The 13,669-nt window shown below is 35.7% G+C and overlaps 1 protein-coding gene across 17 annotated transcripts in view; it reads left to right on the forward strand.

The window, feature by feature from the left end:
• The window catches only part of LOC131436556 (calmodulin-binding transcription activator 1), a 477,355-nt gene that overhangs the window by 412,467 nt on the left and 51,219 nt on the right, over positions 1-13,669 (forward strand). For all 17 annotated transcript variants that reach the window (XM_058605326.1, XM_058605327.1, XM_058605332.1 and 14 more), the window contains one exon: positions 12,757-12,824. In XM_058605326.1, the coding sequence (XP_058461309.1) occupies positions 12,757-12,824 (68 nt within the window). The remainder of the gene's footprint in view (positions 1-12,756; positions 12,825-13,669) is intronic.

Here is a 13,669-nt window from a genome sequence, read left to right on the forward strand (position 1 = left end):
ACGATTTTGTCTTTGAAGCAGTTTCTCACATACAACTAGACGGCGCTCGATGTTCCTCGGTTTCAACTCGTACGGCACCCAGTTTCCTTCTTTCTGAATCATGCCCAGGGCCTTGAGACGTTTTGAAATGGCTTGCTGACTCACTCCCAACGATTCGGCAAGCTCTTCTTGGATTTGGCACGAATCTGCGTCAAGCAATGCTTCTAGTTGTTCATCTTTGAAGGTTTTTTCTCTTCCACCACCAGAGCCGGTGAAACATGTTAAACCCAGGTGGGTAATTTTTCATACTGCGGAGAACGACCCACTATTTCGAAGTATTTCTCTATTCTAATGGAAATGATATTTATCCCTAAAAAGTGCTGTTGTTTTTTTAAATAGAATATTGATTCTATAAAACTTTTCATGAAACGCGTAAATTAGAAGTTTGAAGAGTTTTCGGTACTAAGTTTTAAAACAAAATTTCGCATCTAAGGTTTAACCTGGTTTCAAAATCACTGCCAATATTTGTTTTCAATTCAAAGTACCCACCTTTAAAGAACATTTAACATCAATAGCACCACGAACACTGAAGTGTTTTCCCCACTAGGATCTATTAAAAATGCAGGTTTGTGGATTCTGATTTTGAACGTGGCTAAATGAAGCAGTCAACCGGAAAAAATTAAGCAGGTTTTGATAATCGTGATGCATGAACGCAAAATCAAAGTTCGTGAGATTAGATATGCCAAGATCGTTAGCACATGAACTGGAAGTTCTTTTACGATCTTGTACGAAAATCTGAGCATAAAAAAATCATCACCAAAAGTGTTTTCCCCACTAGGATCTATTAAAAATGCAGGTTTGTGGATTCTGATTTTGAACGTGGCTAAATGAAGCAGTCAACCGGAAAAAATTAAGCAGGTTTTGATAATCGTGATGCATGAACGCAAAATCAAAGTTCGTGAGATTAGATATGCCAAGATCGTTAGCACATGAACTGGAAGTTCTTTTACGATCTTGTACGAAAATCTGAGCATAAAAAAATCATCACCAAAAGTGTTTTCCCCACTAGGATCTATTAAAAATGCAGGTTTGTGGATTCTGATTTTGAACGTGGCTAAATGAAGCAGTCAACCGGAAAAAATTAAGCAGGTTTTGATAATCGTGATGCATGAACGCAAAATCAAAGTTCGTGAGATTAGATATGCCAAGATCGTTAGCACATGAACTGGAAGTTCTTTTACGATCTTGTACGAAAATCTGAGCATAAAAAAATCATCACCAAAAGGGTCTCGAACACGGCCGCTCATAATCAACAAAAGTCTGCCGCAATAAAATGGAATGCGTTGGTATGGAACAGTGGACGAAACATGGATCCACTATTTTTATCCGGTGTCATACCAGCATTCAGACTGGGAAAGCCATCTGAAAACGTAACAGGCAGCTGGAACAATCATGGCATAAGTTTTTTAGATGTTCGAGGTATAATTTGAATTTGACTACTTGTAAGGTTGAATGCGAATAGTTTATCTCCGCGTTTAAACCACATTTTCTCTGTGTTCCGCGTTAAGTTGAATGGAGTTTTTTATATCTACGTGAAGTTCAACGCTCAGCGGTTTCTGTGTCATCATTGGTGGATTAATATTCATATGCTGAGTTAAGTGAATCTTCTCCGAAAGTTACAATTAAAAAAGTTTATTAGAAGTGGCCCTATTGTTCTGTTCGGTTGGTGACCTACGGGTCAGCGACCACGGGCGAGATGACGACAACTTTACAATGCGGCGCCTGTGCGAAAGCTATAAAAGAGGACAGCGATAAAGTGTTTTGTTACGGCCCGTGTAATGTAATACTGCACCTAAAATGTACTGACGATATTGTTAAACAAGGGCTGAAGGCGATGGAAACTAATCGTGGCTTGAAATATCTTTGCCATGGTTGTCGCAAGCATCAATCTGGTCACAATGAAATCATAGCCAAATGTAATGGCATTTTAGAAAAAATGAGTGAGAATGTTGAGCTGTTGAAGAATGTATTGATTGAAAAGGTGAAATCAATCAATCAATCTTGCCTATGATATAGGCAAGCAAATAGAAAATGCAGTAGGAAACCTAAAAAGTGACTTGTTGCGGGAACTATCTGGAAATACAGAAAAAAAAATCATTTGCTGAAATGCTAAAAAATCGCAACAGGAAAGATGTCACTCCGAGAGGCCCTAGTCAAAACCTTAGATCTCGAAAGCGGCCTAGAACTGACGAAAATGATACGGCTATTCCAGCAAAATCTCCCAGTGATGGCTCTTGCTCACCGTCGTTCGTTAATACACGATGTCTTCGTGTGCCTTTGATAAAATCTCGTAAAAATGAATGCGTAATCGTTGTTCGCCCGAAAGTAGTTAATCAAACTGCCAAGAAAACGAAGTGCGATCTAAGTGATAATATTGATCGTGTTTCGAATAAAATTCATACTGTTCGCGAAGGTAATAATGGCAGTATCATTCTTGGTGTAAAATGTGCTGAAGCTGTAGAACCAGCAGTTGCCGTCGTTAAAGAAAAGCTTGGTGAAAACTACGAGATCTCAGTACCAAAACGCAAAGGAAGCCGATGTTTAGACTAGTGACAAATCATTCTATAAGGATGGTATTGAAAAATTATGAAAAGTGCTAGAACGATTGTATGTCATTTGAAGATGATAATGTTGATGAATAAAAAATATGCCTGCACACGAAATTATGTTTTTCTGGTTAGTTCCTGGGCTGTTTGAACGATGTGTTAGCAACTTTTACTTCTTTTCTGAACCACACAGAGTTCAAGTTTATTCGATACAGAATCTTGGTTTATATGAGTGATTTTCTTAGAAGCGAACAGACTCATGGAAACGCAGAAATTTAATGGAAACCGTGAACTTGTATGTATTTGTTAGAAGAAACCATGACAAAGATTTTCGTTACTAACTGAAGTTTCGATCACCAATTATCTGAAATATGATTTTATAGATATAGATTCACCTACTCCAATCGGAGTGTAGAAATATTTTTCATGCAGTTTATGTAATGATATGGAAAATTTATTAAAAATGATTGAGATATTAATGTTCAAAACCTGAGCACTGTTTGTACGGTTCTCAGTATTTTGAATTTACACACCGGTATAGAAAGCAAGCCCGATTCTCTCGATCCCCGTCCCTTTTTACCATCTTTATTGGAACTAACAAGATCTTTGTTTTTCGTCACTAACTTTTTCGTTTTCCTTTCCCCCGTCTCTTCACCATCTCGATGGAAACTAATTAGATCTCTGTCGTATTGAGACAGGCTGTGCCCACATCCTATTTTTACTTCGTTTTCGAGAATATTTACTTCTCTTTCATTCTCTTCAGTAACATCACCATCACCGACAACGGAGAACCGCTCCAGTCGATGACCAGGCTGCGGGCCACCCGCCCAGTTTTTGTAGCCTGATGATTTTTCCCGCGGACCCACACGGACTGAATGATGCGGCCAACATAGATATATACCAACGTCATCTGGAAGACTCTCATGCTATATTCAATTCACCGGCCACTGCTGATCGCCACCAGAAAGTTGAATTTTCGAGAATCTGCCACCCCGATACGACATTACCCTTGGCATCTTAGAGCTTGAGCGGTATGCCTTAAAATTATATTATATTATTGAATAAATAAAAACGTAGTCCTACGTCAAAAGATTTTGAGTTATTTTCTTTATTCGAAGATATAGAAGATGAGATGTGACAAGGTTCATTTCATCATGCAGAAATCTTTTAGTAACTTAACTTTCACTTTTTAAAAGCGGAGTCGACCTTAAACATCTGCCGGAAAGTTCCGATGAAGGTCTTCTACTATTTACTATTCCGACAAAGCTACCAAAAGTTGTTACTTTCTACTTGCTACTACAATCTTCTTTTGCCGGTTCGGAATGTAAAGAGTAAAAGACCTTTATCGGTATTTTCCGGTATCTCAGAGACCCGAGTGATTCGCATTGATGAGATGCTTGAGCTCGGTTCCTTTGCTGGAATGGAAAAGTTAAGTTACTAAAATATTTCTGCCTGCTCAAATGACCCTTGTCACATCTCACCTTTCTGCGGTATATCTTCACATCCTGGCTCTACCTTGAGAGCTAGCATTCTATAATTTTGATTTTATTTATTATTCCGAATTAAAATAAAAATATTCGTATTATTATGAATAATGCTAATATTTCCATTGTTTTTTATTCGAAATTTCAGGTGGGTAATTACCCACCTTTGGAATTTTCGGGTGGGTAGTGCTACTCACTGTACCCACCTCTTTCACCGGCCCTGTCCACCACCATGTTTGTCTTCGACATCGAAATCACCATTTTTAGAACGTTGAAACCACTCCCGACACGTTCTTTTACTCAGAGCAGCATCATCGTAAGTTTCTGAGAGCATTCGATACGCTTCAGTTGCATTTTTTTCGAATTGTAACAGAAAAGTAAAACTTCCCGCAAATGGCGAGAATTGGGCACATAAACTGACATTTTCGAGCGTGAATAATACGAAAACAAGAGCAACTGTCACTGAAACGGCGATGACAATACGTTAGGCACTGTACACACTCACTTTAAAGGCATTCTCATCTATGTATTTTGACCAGCCTCAGCCGGTACAGCCACCTATCGGAAAACGGCGGAAGCAAAGTTGTACACCTGATAATAATAATAATAATCGTAATAACTATTGTTATTTTCATTATTCTTAAGCAAATAAAGCTAACAATTATAGACAAATGACCAAATTTCATGAAGAATTTTGAAATAATCAGATCAATCATTCAAAATATCGATTATTTAGCACGGATTCATGCTAATCAGGAAGATATCCGTAATATTATCATTAGCACTTCATAATTAATGTTGAAAAATCTGGAATTCAGAACATGAGAAACCAACAATGAAAATAACAATTATATCTTACGATTGTTAGTATTATTATTATTTAATTATTATCATAGCTTTCACAACAAATAACATCAGAAGTATGTTCAAGATAAGTAAATAAACCATTATAATCAAAAACTATGTTAAAGAACACATGCCAGATATGATAGAAAAATTTAGCATAAACATACCATATTGGCTTCCAATCAAAATCGGATCTTGAACCCGCTCTCTTTAAAAACTTTTTTAACAAATATGGATTTTGAGCGGTGTTAATCTTATCATTGAAGGGTTTTTGGCTTGTACAGTAGTGTAATGAAGTTTTCTCATATTACTTTTATTTTCAAAAATATCACTAGAAGATTTGGTCAAGAAATTGTTTTTGAAACTTGAATAAAATTAGACACTTTTTTTGGGTATAAATTAACAAAACCTTTTCATTTAGTAAACAGTTATGGCAAGTCAATGAAAAACTTTCTTTATTTTGCTAAATTATCGTACTAAATGACGGTTTGCAATTTTGAACACACTTTATCCTATAGCTCCAGAACCGAAAGTCGGATATGAAATTCAATAGCAACCTATGAAACTATAGGGCCTTTCATTTCAGCCTAAATTAGTGAAAATCGATCAAATCATTCCTGAGAAAATTGAGTGAATGTCGTTTTCGAGTTTTTACCGCTATTTCCGGTACTTCCGGAATCGAGGACTGGGAACCGGTATAGCCGAAGTCGGTTTATTTATGAAGTGAATAATATAGCCTGTTTTGAGCCAAATCTAGTAGACTTCTACCCCTTTTTTGCATCGTCGCTCTAAATGACTTTTTCATTTCGTTACGCTTTAATTTTCATTTTCATATGATTTTCAATACAAAATTTTGTACCCCCGATACAGATTTACAGATTTTGCTCCTAAATTATATCGATTTAAATGTGGCAACCTTACGAAATTGAACAAAGCACGTTGTGTGCTTCCGTCGAAAGGCGGTTGTGTTTGCTTCTTCCGTACCAGCACGTAGCGGTTTTGCACCGTTTTTTTTTGTATGATGGTTTGAAAGTTTTGACACTCAGTTTTTTTAGAGTCCTTCCTATAAAAAGGACATGCAATCACAGCGAAATCAGAATATTGAACGTAGTGTCATATACCATTGGAATTAGTTCGACGAGATCGTAAAATGTTTGTGTATATATGCGCAAAAAATATGTTTTTGATTTTCTTGGAGATGATTGAATCGGTTTTTACAAACTAAGATTTAAATGGAAGGTTTTTAACCTCGTTTTTAACCTTACAATGGTCGTTCGTCGGCGAGTGAGAACGAAAGGTCTTATTGTTTCATAGCTCTCTACTGAATTTTCTCCAGATACGATTTCCGGTTCCGGACCAACAGGGAGAAACCGTAATGCTAACAAACATAGTTTTCGAGAAATATTTCAGGTAATCCTTCAATTGGACTGAATTTTAATCAGACTAGAATCACAGAAAACAGATATACATGCTCGCATATGAACTGTATATAAAATTTACCTATTCAGCGTTGCGAACACTTGCCACCGCGATCAAACTATTTTGGGCGCAGTATTCACATCGTAACGCTAAATTTTTGTTTTACTGTTGGTAAAAATTAAGAGTGTATTTGTTTTTTTTTGTTCCGATCGAATTTGCGTTTTGATTTTATATGGTATGGAAATAAAGTTGTCTTTTACACTTAGGGGAATCGTGAGAAAAGTGTACAAATTGTTTTAGTTGGAATATATTACAACAGGCAGGAGGATTTTGTTAAACGAGACGAAGTGGAACGTTTTGAAAGATCGCGACAAATAGTCGATAAGGTGGCAGTAGTGTTTCCAACGTATTGTAAATTTGAAATTCACACACAGGATGTCGTTCGAGGCTGTATGTTTGTTATCTGTACTAGAATCCTTGTGACGTGACTTCAAAAAAGAGGTCAAAATAAAATAATAATCTCCCAAAATCGGATTTTCATTCCCCGTACCCGTACTGTAATTCAATATTTATACGCCATCTCAACACCCAGCAACCCAGTCCGCCCGGTGCCGTCCCATGTAAGCATGTACCAACGTGCGAGGCCACCTCCCTCTCATTTTTCTTCTGCCACTGCGAACCGAAAAACGAGGTCAAGAAGGCGATACCAACTACCGCGGCGGTGGTTGGCACAAATGTTTCTTCTACAATCAGTAAACGACCTGCTTGTATCAGTAAGGCTCCCCCGCCCCGTGCCAAGTAGGGGCAAAAAAGGTGTAGAGCACTAGTGTTGTAGCGCAAAATCCAGCAGCACTAGCTCTTTTCCATCCACGAAATCCTCCCACGCTCGAAGTCCGGCCGAGTCTTTCCCGAAAAGGCACGACGAGAAAGGTCCAAGTGCTGTAAGTGCTATATTTTCCATCCGGTCCATTCGAGGCACACGACGAACACGACGAGTCCGATGTGATATCGGCTGGTGGCGGTGGGAAACAAATCCGGAAAAATCTATTTGAAATAATTATATGCGCTCGTTTTGAAGCTCGAAACTCTGTCAGAGCTATCGAACAGACCGAACGAAGTGACGATGAGAAGCGGAGGATGCTCCTCTCCGGCTTCGGAGGCATGCAGGGCAGGGCGGGTTAGATTGGAGAAAATCGTTCGTCGCGTCGGCGAGAGAAACAGGATGAGATAGCAACAGTAGGATTACGAGACAGACGAGTCGTGGGAGTGACTGCGATATCGTGGGAAAGTTGGATTCGTAGGGAAAAGGATAGCACAAAAATCGGACCATTTCTGGTGCGGGGGTGGTTTTTCATCGTCGTTTGTCGTTCTCGGCGTTGCTGGCGTCGGTGGAAAACATCATCATCATCATCATCATCATCATCATCATCATCATCGCCGTCGTTCTGGTCGTCGTCGTCGTAGTCGTCGCCGAAGTTATCGTGTGCAGATGGGTTGTGCTTTAGGCCGCTAGATGAAGGTTTTTTTGCTCACGCTTTTTTTGCCTCCGTTCCTATTAGTTAGTGTATGAATGATGGGAAATTGAACGCTGGAAAATGAGACGAACCGAGATTGAGAATGAAGCAAACTAAGATTTATTACCGGACATATCGAAGTAGGAATGATGGTATGCATAAAAAAATTAATACAAATATCTAAAAATGGTAAAGCGTCTAAATAGAGTATCTGAAATTATGAATCTGAAAATGATGACTCAATTGGATCGCTTCCTTTGTTTATCGAAGATTTAATTCAAGCTTTGTTATTCTGAATTTGATTTTTGCTCAATAGTACATATCGGTCTTTGCTAGCTCTTTAAAAGTCCGTTTGAAGGCTTGATATAACTTTTTTAGTAGATAATATGAGGTAGTTGACAATATCCCAACACAAATGCATGCTGAATAAGAACACTCTAGTTTTTTTTATTCAAGAAATCTTTTATTCCGGCTCATTTACTGAAAAGCTCAACGAGGCAGATTATATTGAAAAAACAAAAATAAAATTTTTGTTTCGTTCTGGAACTAGCGATCTATTTTCTTGGAAATGAACAGTAGTAAACAGTTTTTTGGCAATATTGACATGTAGCTAGTTGATTATCGTAGGTGTCGTGCGATTTACATGGAAATTTTGTGTCTTGGCCAAAAGATCCTTAAAAAGGGATAGCTATCCTCAAACGCGTACGTAACAAACGTGTCATTCAGTATATCGAGGAAAAAACTCATCCATCTTTCTTCGTTGGATAATATCTCTCCGTACTGCAACTTGGGTTTTCGTATAAATTCTTCTTTAGCGGCGTATAAATTCTTCTTTTCGGCTACGGTTTTTTATATTATTGTTCTCTTAAGGTGATTCTATTACCCGTGAATCAAAAAATTACGCTCAGAAGCCTTTTCATGCGAAAAATGGACTTATTTCAAAGTCCGGTATAGAAGCGAGAAATAAATATTAACAGAATGATGATTTTAATACAAAGCAAGTTAACGTTAACTGTGACAAAAAAAAACAATTCAATTTAAAAATAATAGTACAAACTTAAAAGCGGAAGAAAAATTATGCAATATATTATTGGTTTATATATTCAACAATTGTACAATACGGACAGAGACGAGGTGTAATTTCACGAGAAAATTAGGAAAAATTGAAATAAGTAAGAACATCGAAAGGTAAAAAATGACGCATGAACATATTTTTTTCTATATCTGTTGAATCTGGTTGAAGAAATGTGCATTTCATAAAAGACCACAGATAGTATAAATAACGACGTATTAATGTTAAAACAAAGTGAAATACCAATAGATCCAAAATAACCAAAAATGCTAAAAATGCTAGATTTGTTAAAAGAGCTAAAAATGCTAAAAATGCTAAAAATGCTAGAAAATGTTAAAAATAATAAAAATGCTAAAAATGCTAAAATGCTAAAAATGCTGAAAATGCTAAAAATGCTATAAATGCTAAAAATGCCAAAAATGCTAAAAATGCTAAAAATGCTAAAAATGCTAAAAATGCTAAAAATGCTAAAAATGCTAAAAATGCTAAAAATGCTAAAAATGCTAAAAATGCTAAAAATGCTAAAAATGCTAAAAATGCTAAAAATGCTAAAAATGCTAAAAATGCTAAAAATGCTAAAAATGCTAAAAATGCTAAAAATGCTAAAAATGCTAAAAATGCTGAAAATGCTAAAAATATAAAATAAATGCTAAAAATGCCAAAAATGCTAAAAATGCTAAAAATGCTAAAAATGCTAAAAATGCTAAAAATGCTAAAAATGCTAAAAATGCTAAAAATGCTAAAAATTCTAAAAATGCTAAAAATGCTAAAAATGCTAAAAATGCTAAAAATGCTAAAAATGCTGAAAATGCTAAAAATGCTAAAAATGCTAAAAATGCTAAAAATGCTAAAATCGCTAAAAATGCTAAAAATGCTAAAAATGCTAAAAATGCTAAAAATGCTAAAAATGCTAAAAATGCTAAAAATGCTAAAAATGCTAAAAATGCTAAAAATGCTAAAAATGCTAAAAATGCTAAAAATGCTAAAAATGTTGAAAATGTTGAAAATGTTGAAAATGTTGAAAATGTTGAAAATGTTGAAAATGCTGAAAATGCTGAAAATGCTGAAAATGCTGAAAATGCTGAAAATGCTGAAAATGCTGAAAATGCTGAAAATGCTGAAAATGCTGAAAATGCTGAAAATGCTGAAAATGCTGAAAATGCTGAAAATGCTGAAAATGCTGAAAATGCTGAAAATGCTGAAAATGCTGAAAATGCTGAAAATGCTGAAAATGCTGAAAATGCTGAAAATGCTGAAAATGCTGAAAATGCTGATAATGCTGATAATGCTGAAAATGCTGAAAATGCTGAAAATGCTGAAAATGCTGAAAATGCTGAAAATGCTGAAAATGCTGAAAATGCTGAAAATGCTAAAATGCTAAAATGCTAAAACGCTAAAATGTTATACAAATTCTAAAAATGTTAAAACGATAAAAATTCTGAAAATGCTAAAAGGGCTAAAAATGGTGAAAATGCTAAAATTGTTAAGAACGCTAAAAATTCTGAAAATGCTAAAAAAGACTAACAAAATCATCTTAAAATGGCAATAATGCTAAAAGTTGTAAAAGAGTCAAAACTGCTAAAAATGCTTAAATTTACGTTTCGTCTTAGACTCATCTATTTACAAAACACTTTTTTTTATGTTACACCTAAGTGTAATATCAAAACTGATGTCTCGGACGAAACCAAGTTTCGGCTTGCTAGCCGTACAGATTTTGGTAAGTTTAAGATGCCTAGGGTTCTACTCTAATTTATGCTAAAAAAGTTTTTGCTCAAAGCATTAACTACACGTCTGCCTAGCGATTTATTAAGAACCGTCAGGTCGGAGGTAACAGTTAAACACCAACTGCTACGCACTGATGAGTCTAAGACGTAACGTAAATTAGACGCTAAAACCCTTTTGCCCCTTAAACTTACCAAAAGCTCTACGGCTAGTAAGCCGGAACTTGGTTTCGTTCGAGACGTCAGTTTTGATATTACACTTAGGTGTAATATAAAAAAGTTTTTCACAAATAGCATTAGTTTTCGTAAAAATGATAAAACTTCGAAAAATTCTGAAAAATGTTGAAAATGCCTGAAATACTGATATTGATAAAAATGTATAAATGCTAAAATTGTCATGATCAAATGCTTCAAATGCTTCAAATGCTTCAAATGCTTCAAATGCTTCAAATGCTTCAAATGCTTCAAATGTTTCAAATGATTCAAATCCTTCAAATGCTTCAAATGCTTCAAATGCTTCAAATGCTTCAAATGCTTCAAATGCTTCAAATGCTTCAAATGCTTCAAATGCTTCAAATGCTTCAAATGCTTCAAATGCTTCAAATGCTTCAAATGCTTCAAATGCTTCAAATGCTTCAAATGCTTCAAATGCTTCAAATGCTTCAAATGCTTCAAATGCTTCAAATGCTTCAAATGCTTCAAATGCTTCAAATGCTTCAAATGCTTCAAATGCCTGAAATGCTTCAAATGCTTCAAATGATTCAAATGCTTCAAATGCTTCAAATGCTTCAAATGCTTCAAATGCTTCAAATGCTTCAAATGCTTCAAATGCTTCAAATGCTTCAAATGCTTCAAATGCTTCAAATGCTTCAAATGCTTCAAATGCTTCAAATGCTTCAAATGCTTCAAATGCTTCAAATGCTTCAAATGCTTCAAATGCTTCAAATGCTTCAAATGCTTCAAATGCTTCAAATGCTTCAAATGCTTCAAATGCTTCAAATGCTTCAAATGCTTCAAATACTTCAAATGCTTCAAATGCTTCAAATACTTCAAATGCTTCAAATGCTTCAAATGCTTCAAATGCTTCAAATGCTTCAAATGCTTCAAATTCTTCAAATTCTTCAAATGCTTCAAATGCTTCAAATGCTTCAAATGCTTCAAATGCTTCAAATACTTCAAATGCTTCAAATGCTTCAAATGCTTCAAATACTTCAAATGTTTCAAATGCTTGAAATGTTAAATGTTAAAGTTATGCGGTTTATTATGCGAGTTTTTCGGAAGTTTTTTTCATATAAAATATTCTACAGACAGAAGCATAGTATAAGTTTTGTGTTATCCCGATTTTTTTTTTCAGTTCGCTCTGGGAATTTTGTTTTTATGAAATTGAAGTTTGTAATTTAAATTAAAATCAAGTTTTTGATACCAGATAACTTAGAAACGCATGAAATGTTGAGATCTGGGATTATCTCAAAAATGTCAAAACAATCCGACACTCTGGGACTAGACAACTTTTGAGTCATAGCATCTGAGTAGCTTTTTTTTAATGTTTTAAACTTATGCATTATTTTTTATGCAAACTATGCATTACTGCCATGCGGTACGTATCCTCCGCAAAAAACGATTTCAGTGTACATGATACTTTAATTTAATACACCGTTTTTGAACCTGAATAATAGTTTTTCCCTATATAACAGCATTCGTTTTATTCAGTTGTACCAAAAGCACCTGCTTTAAATCGAGGTACATTTCTTAGTTATATAAGCTATGTGTAGGTATCCTGAAGATGAAGTTTTTTTAAACTTTAGAAATGACGGGTGTTGTCATCGTTCGTGTCATTGTGGTGACTTGTCAACAACCATTTTATTTGAAATAGGTAGGTGGGAAGAAGTGTTCAATTGAATTATTTTTATGAGGGATTTTAGCTTGCTCTAGTAATTCTCCAAAAAAGTGATCAACAACTTTGTGAAACGGGGGTGGTCATTTAATTCTCAATCAGTTGGATGTTGGATGCTATATTCGTTTGTTTAAATGTCTGATGGATGATTTCATTAGCTTCGAAATTGAAAAATGTTCTAACTTAAACTAATACTACTTTTAATTGTTGTTTTCTTACAGGAAATTGCCGCCATACTCATCAGCTTCGATAAACATTCCGAGTGGCAGTCGAAGGAGGTGAAAACAAGGTGAGTCAGAGTCGACAAATACTTGGAGAGTTCGTACTTATGTTCATCACTCTGGATAGATGAGCAAATATTGACAGTTTTCAAAATGGTTGCTGTTAAAATTTCACAACCCACCTGCCTGTTGTCTACGATGATAACCGTCAAATGTTGAGCTTTTTATTACGAAACGTCCAGTAAAACATGTTTCCTCCTCGTTCCGAGCCTGTCGGAATTGCATGCCGCGATTTGGGAGTTGTAAAAATATTACTCACCTCTTAAAAAATTACGGATTCATCTCCGCTGTTGCATTGTTTTTTGACGCTCGAAACGAGCTTCATAAAAGTTATACCGGGCTAAATGTTTCTGATGTCGTCAGAACGGGTTGGACGGGTTTTACGATACAGTTTACTACGCGGAAATTTAAAATGTTGATTCATGCGAGATATCATCCAGCTTAAATATGTGCTGTGTGGGAGATGTTTTTACGGGCAGTTTGTATCAATTTTCGTGATGTTTTTCATCAACGAGGTCATTAAAGCGGGAGAACGTGCTCGGAACCTTAGAATGTTTGTTATTGAACGCAACTGTAGCCGTGAAAATTATATATTTATCATAGACGACATCTTTATGTTCGACCTCTGTTTCTCTTCACATAATTCCAGAGCAGGGCACTGATAACGTTGCCTTCTTAGTCAATATAATTCATAAATTGAATCTGACCACAAAGTGAAGCCGTTTTTTTGGGCCCTTCCAAAAAGTAAGATTTATTCTCTCAAATACATATTAATTAAATTTTATCATTCGGTGTCCATATAAAACAAAATAAACCTACGCAAACCCAGCCATCCCCCTCGGTATCCGCCTTA

This window comes from Malaya genurostris, chromosome 3 (assembly GCF_030247185.1).
Source record: "Malaya genurostris strain Urasoe2022 chromosome 3, Malgen_1.1, whole genome shotgun sequence".
In the NCBI taxonomy this organism is placed as follows: Eukaryota; Metazoa; Arthropoda; class Insecta; order Diptera; family Culicidae; genus Malaya; species Malaya genurostris.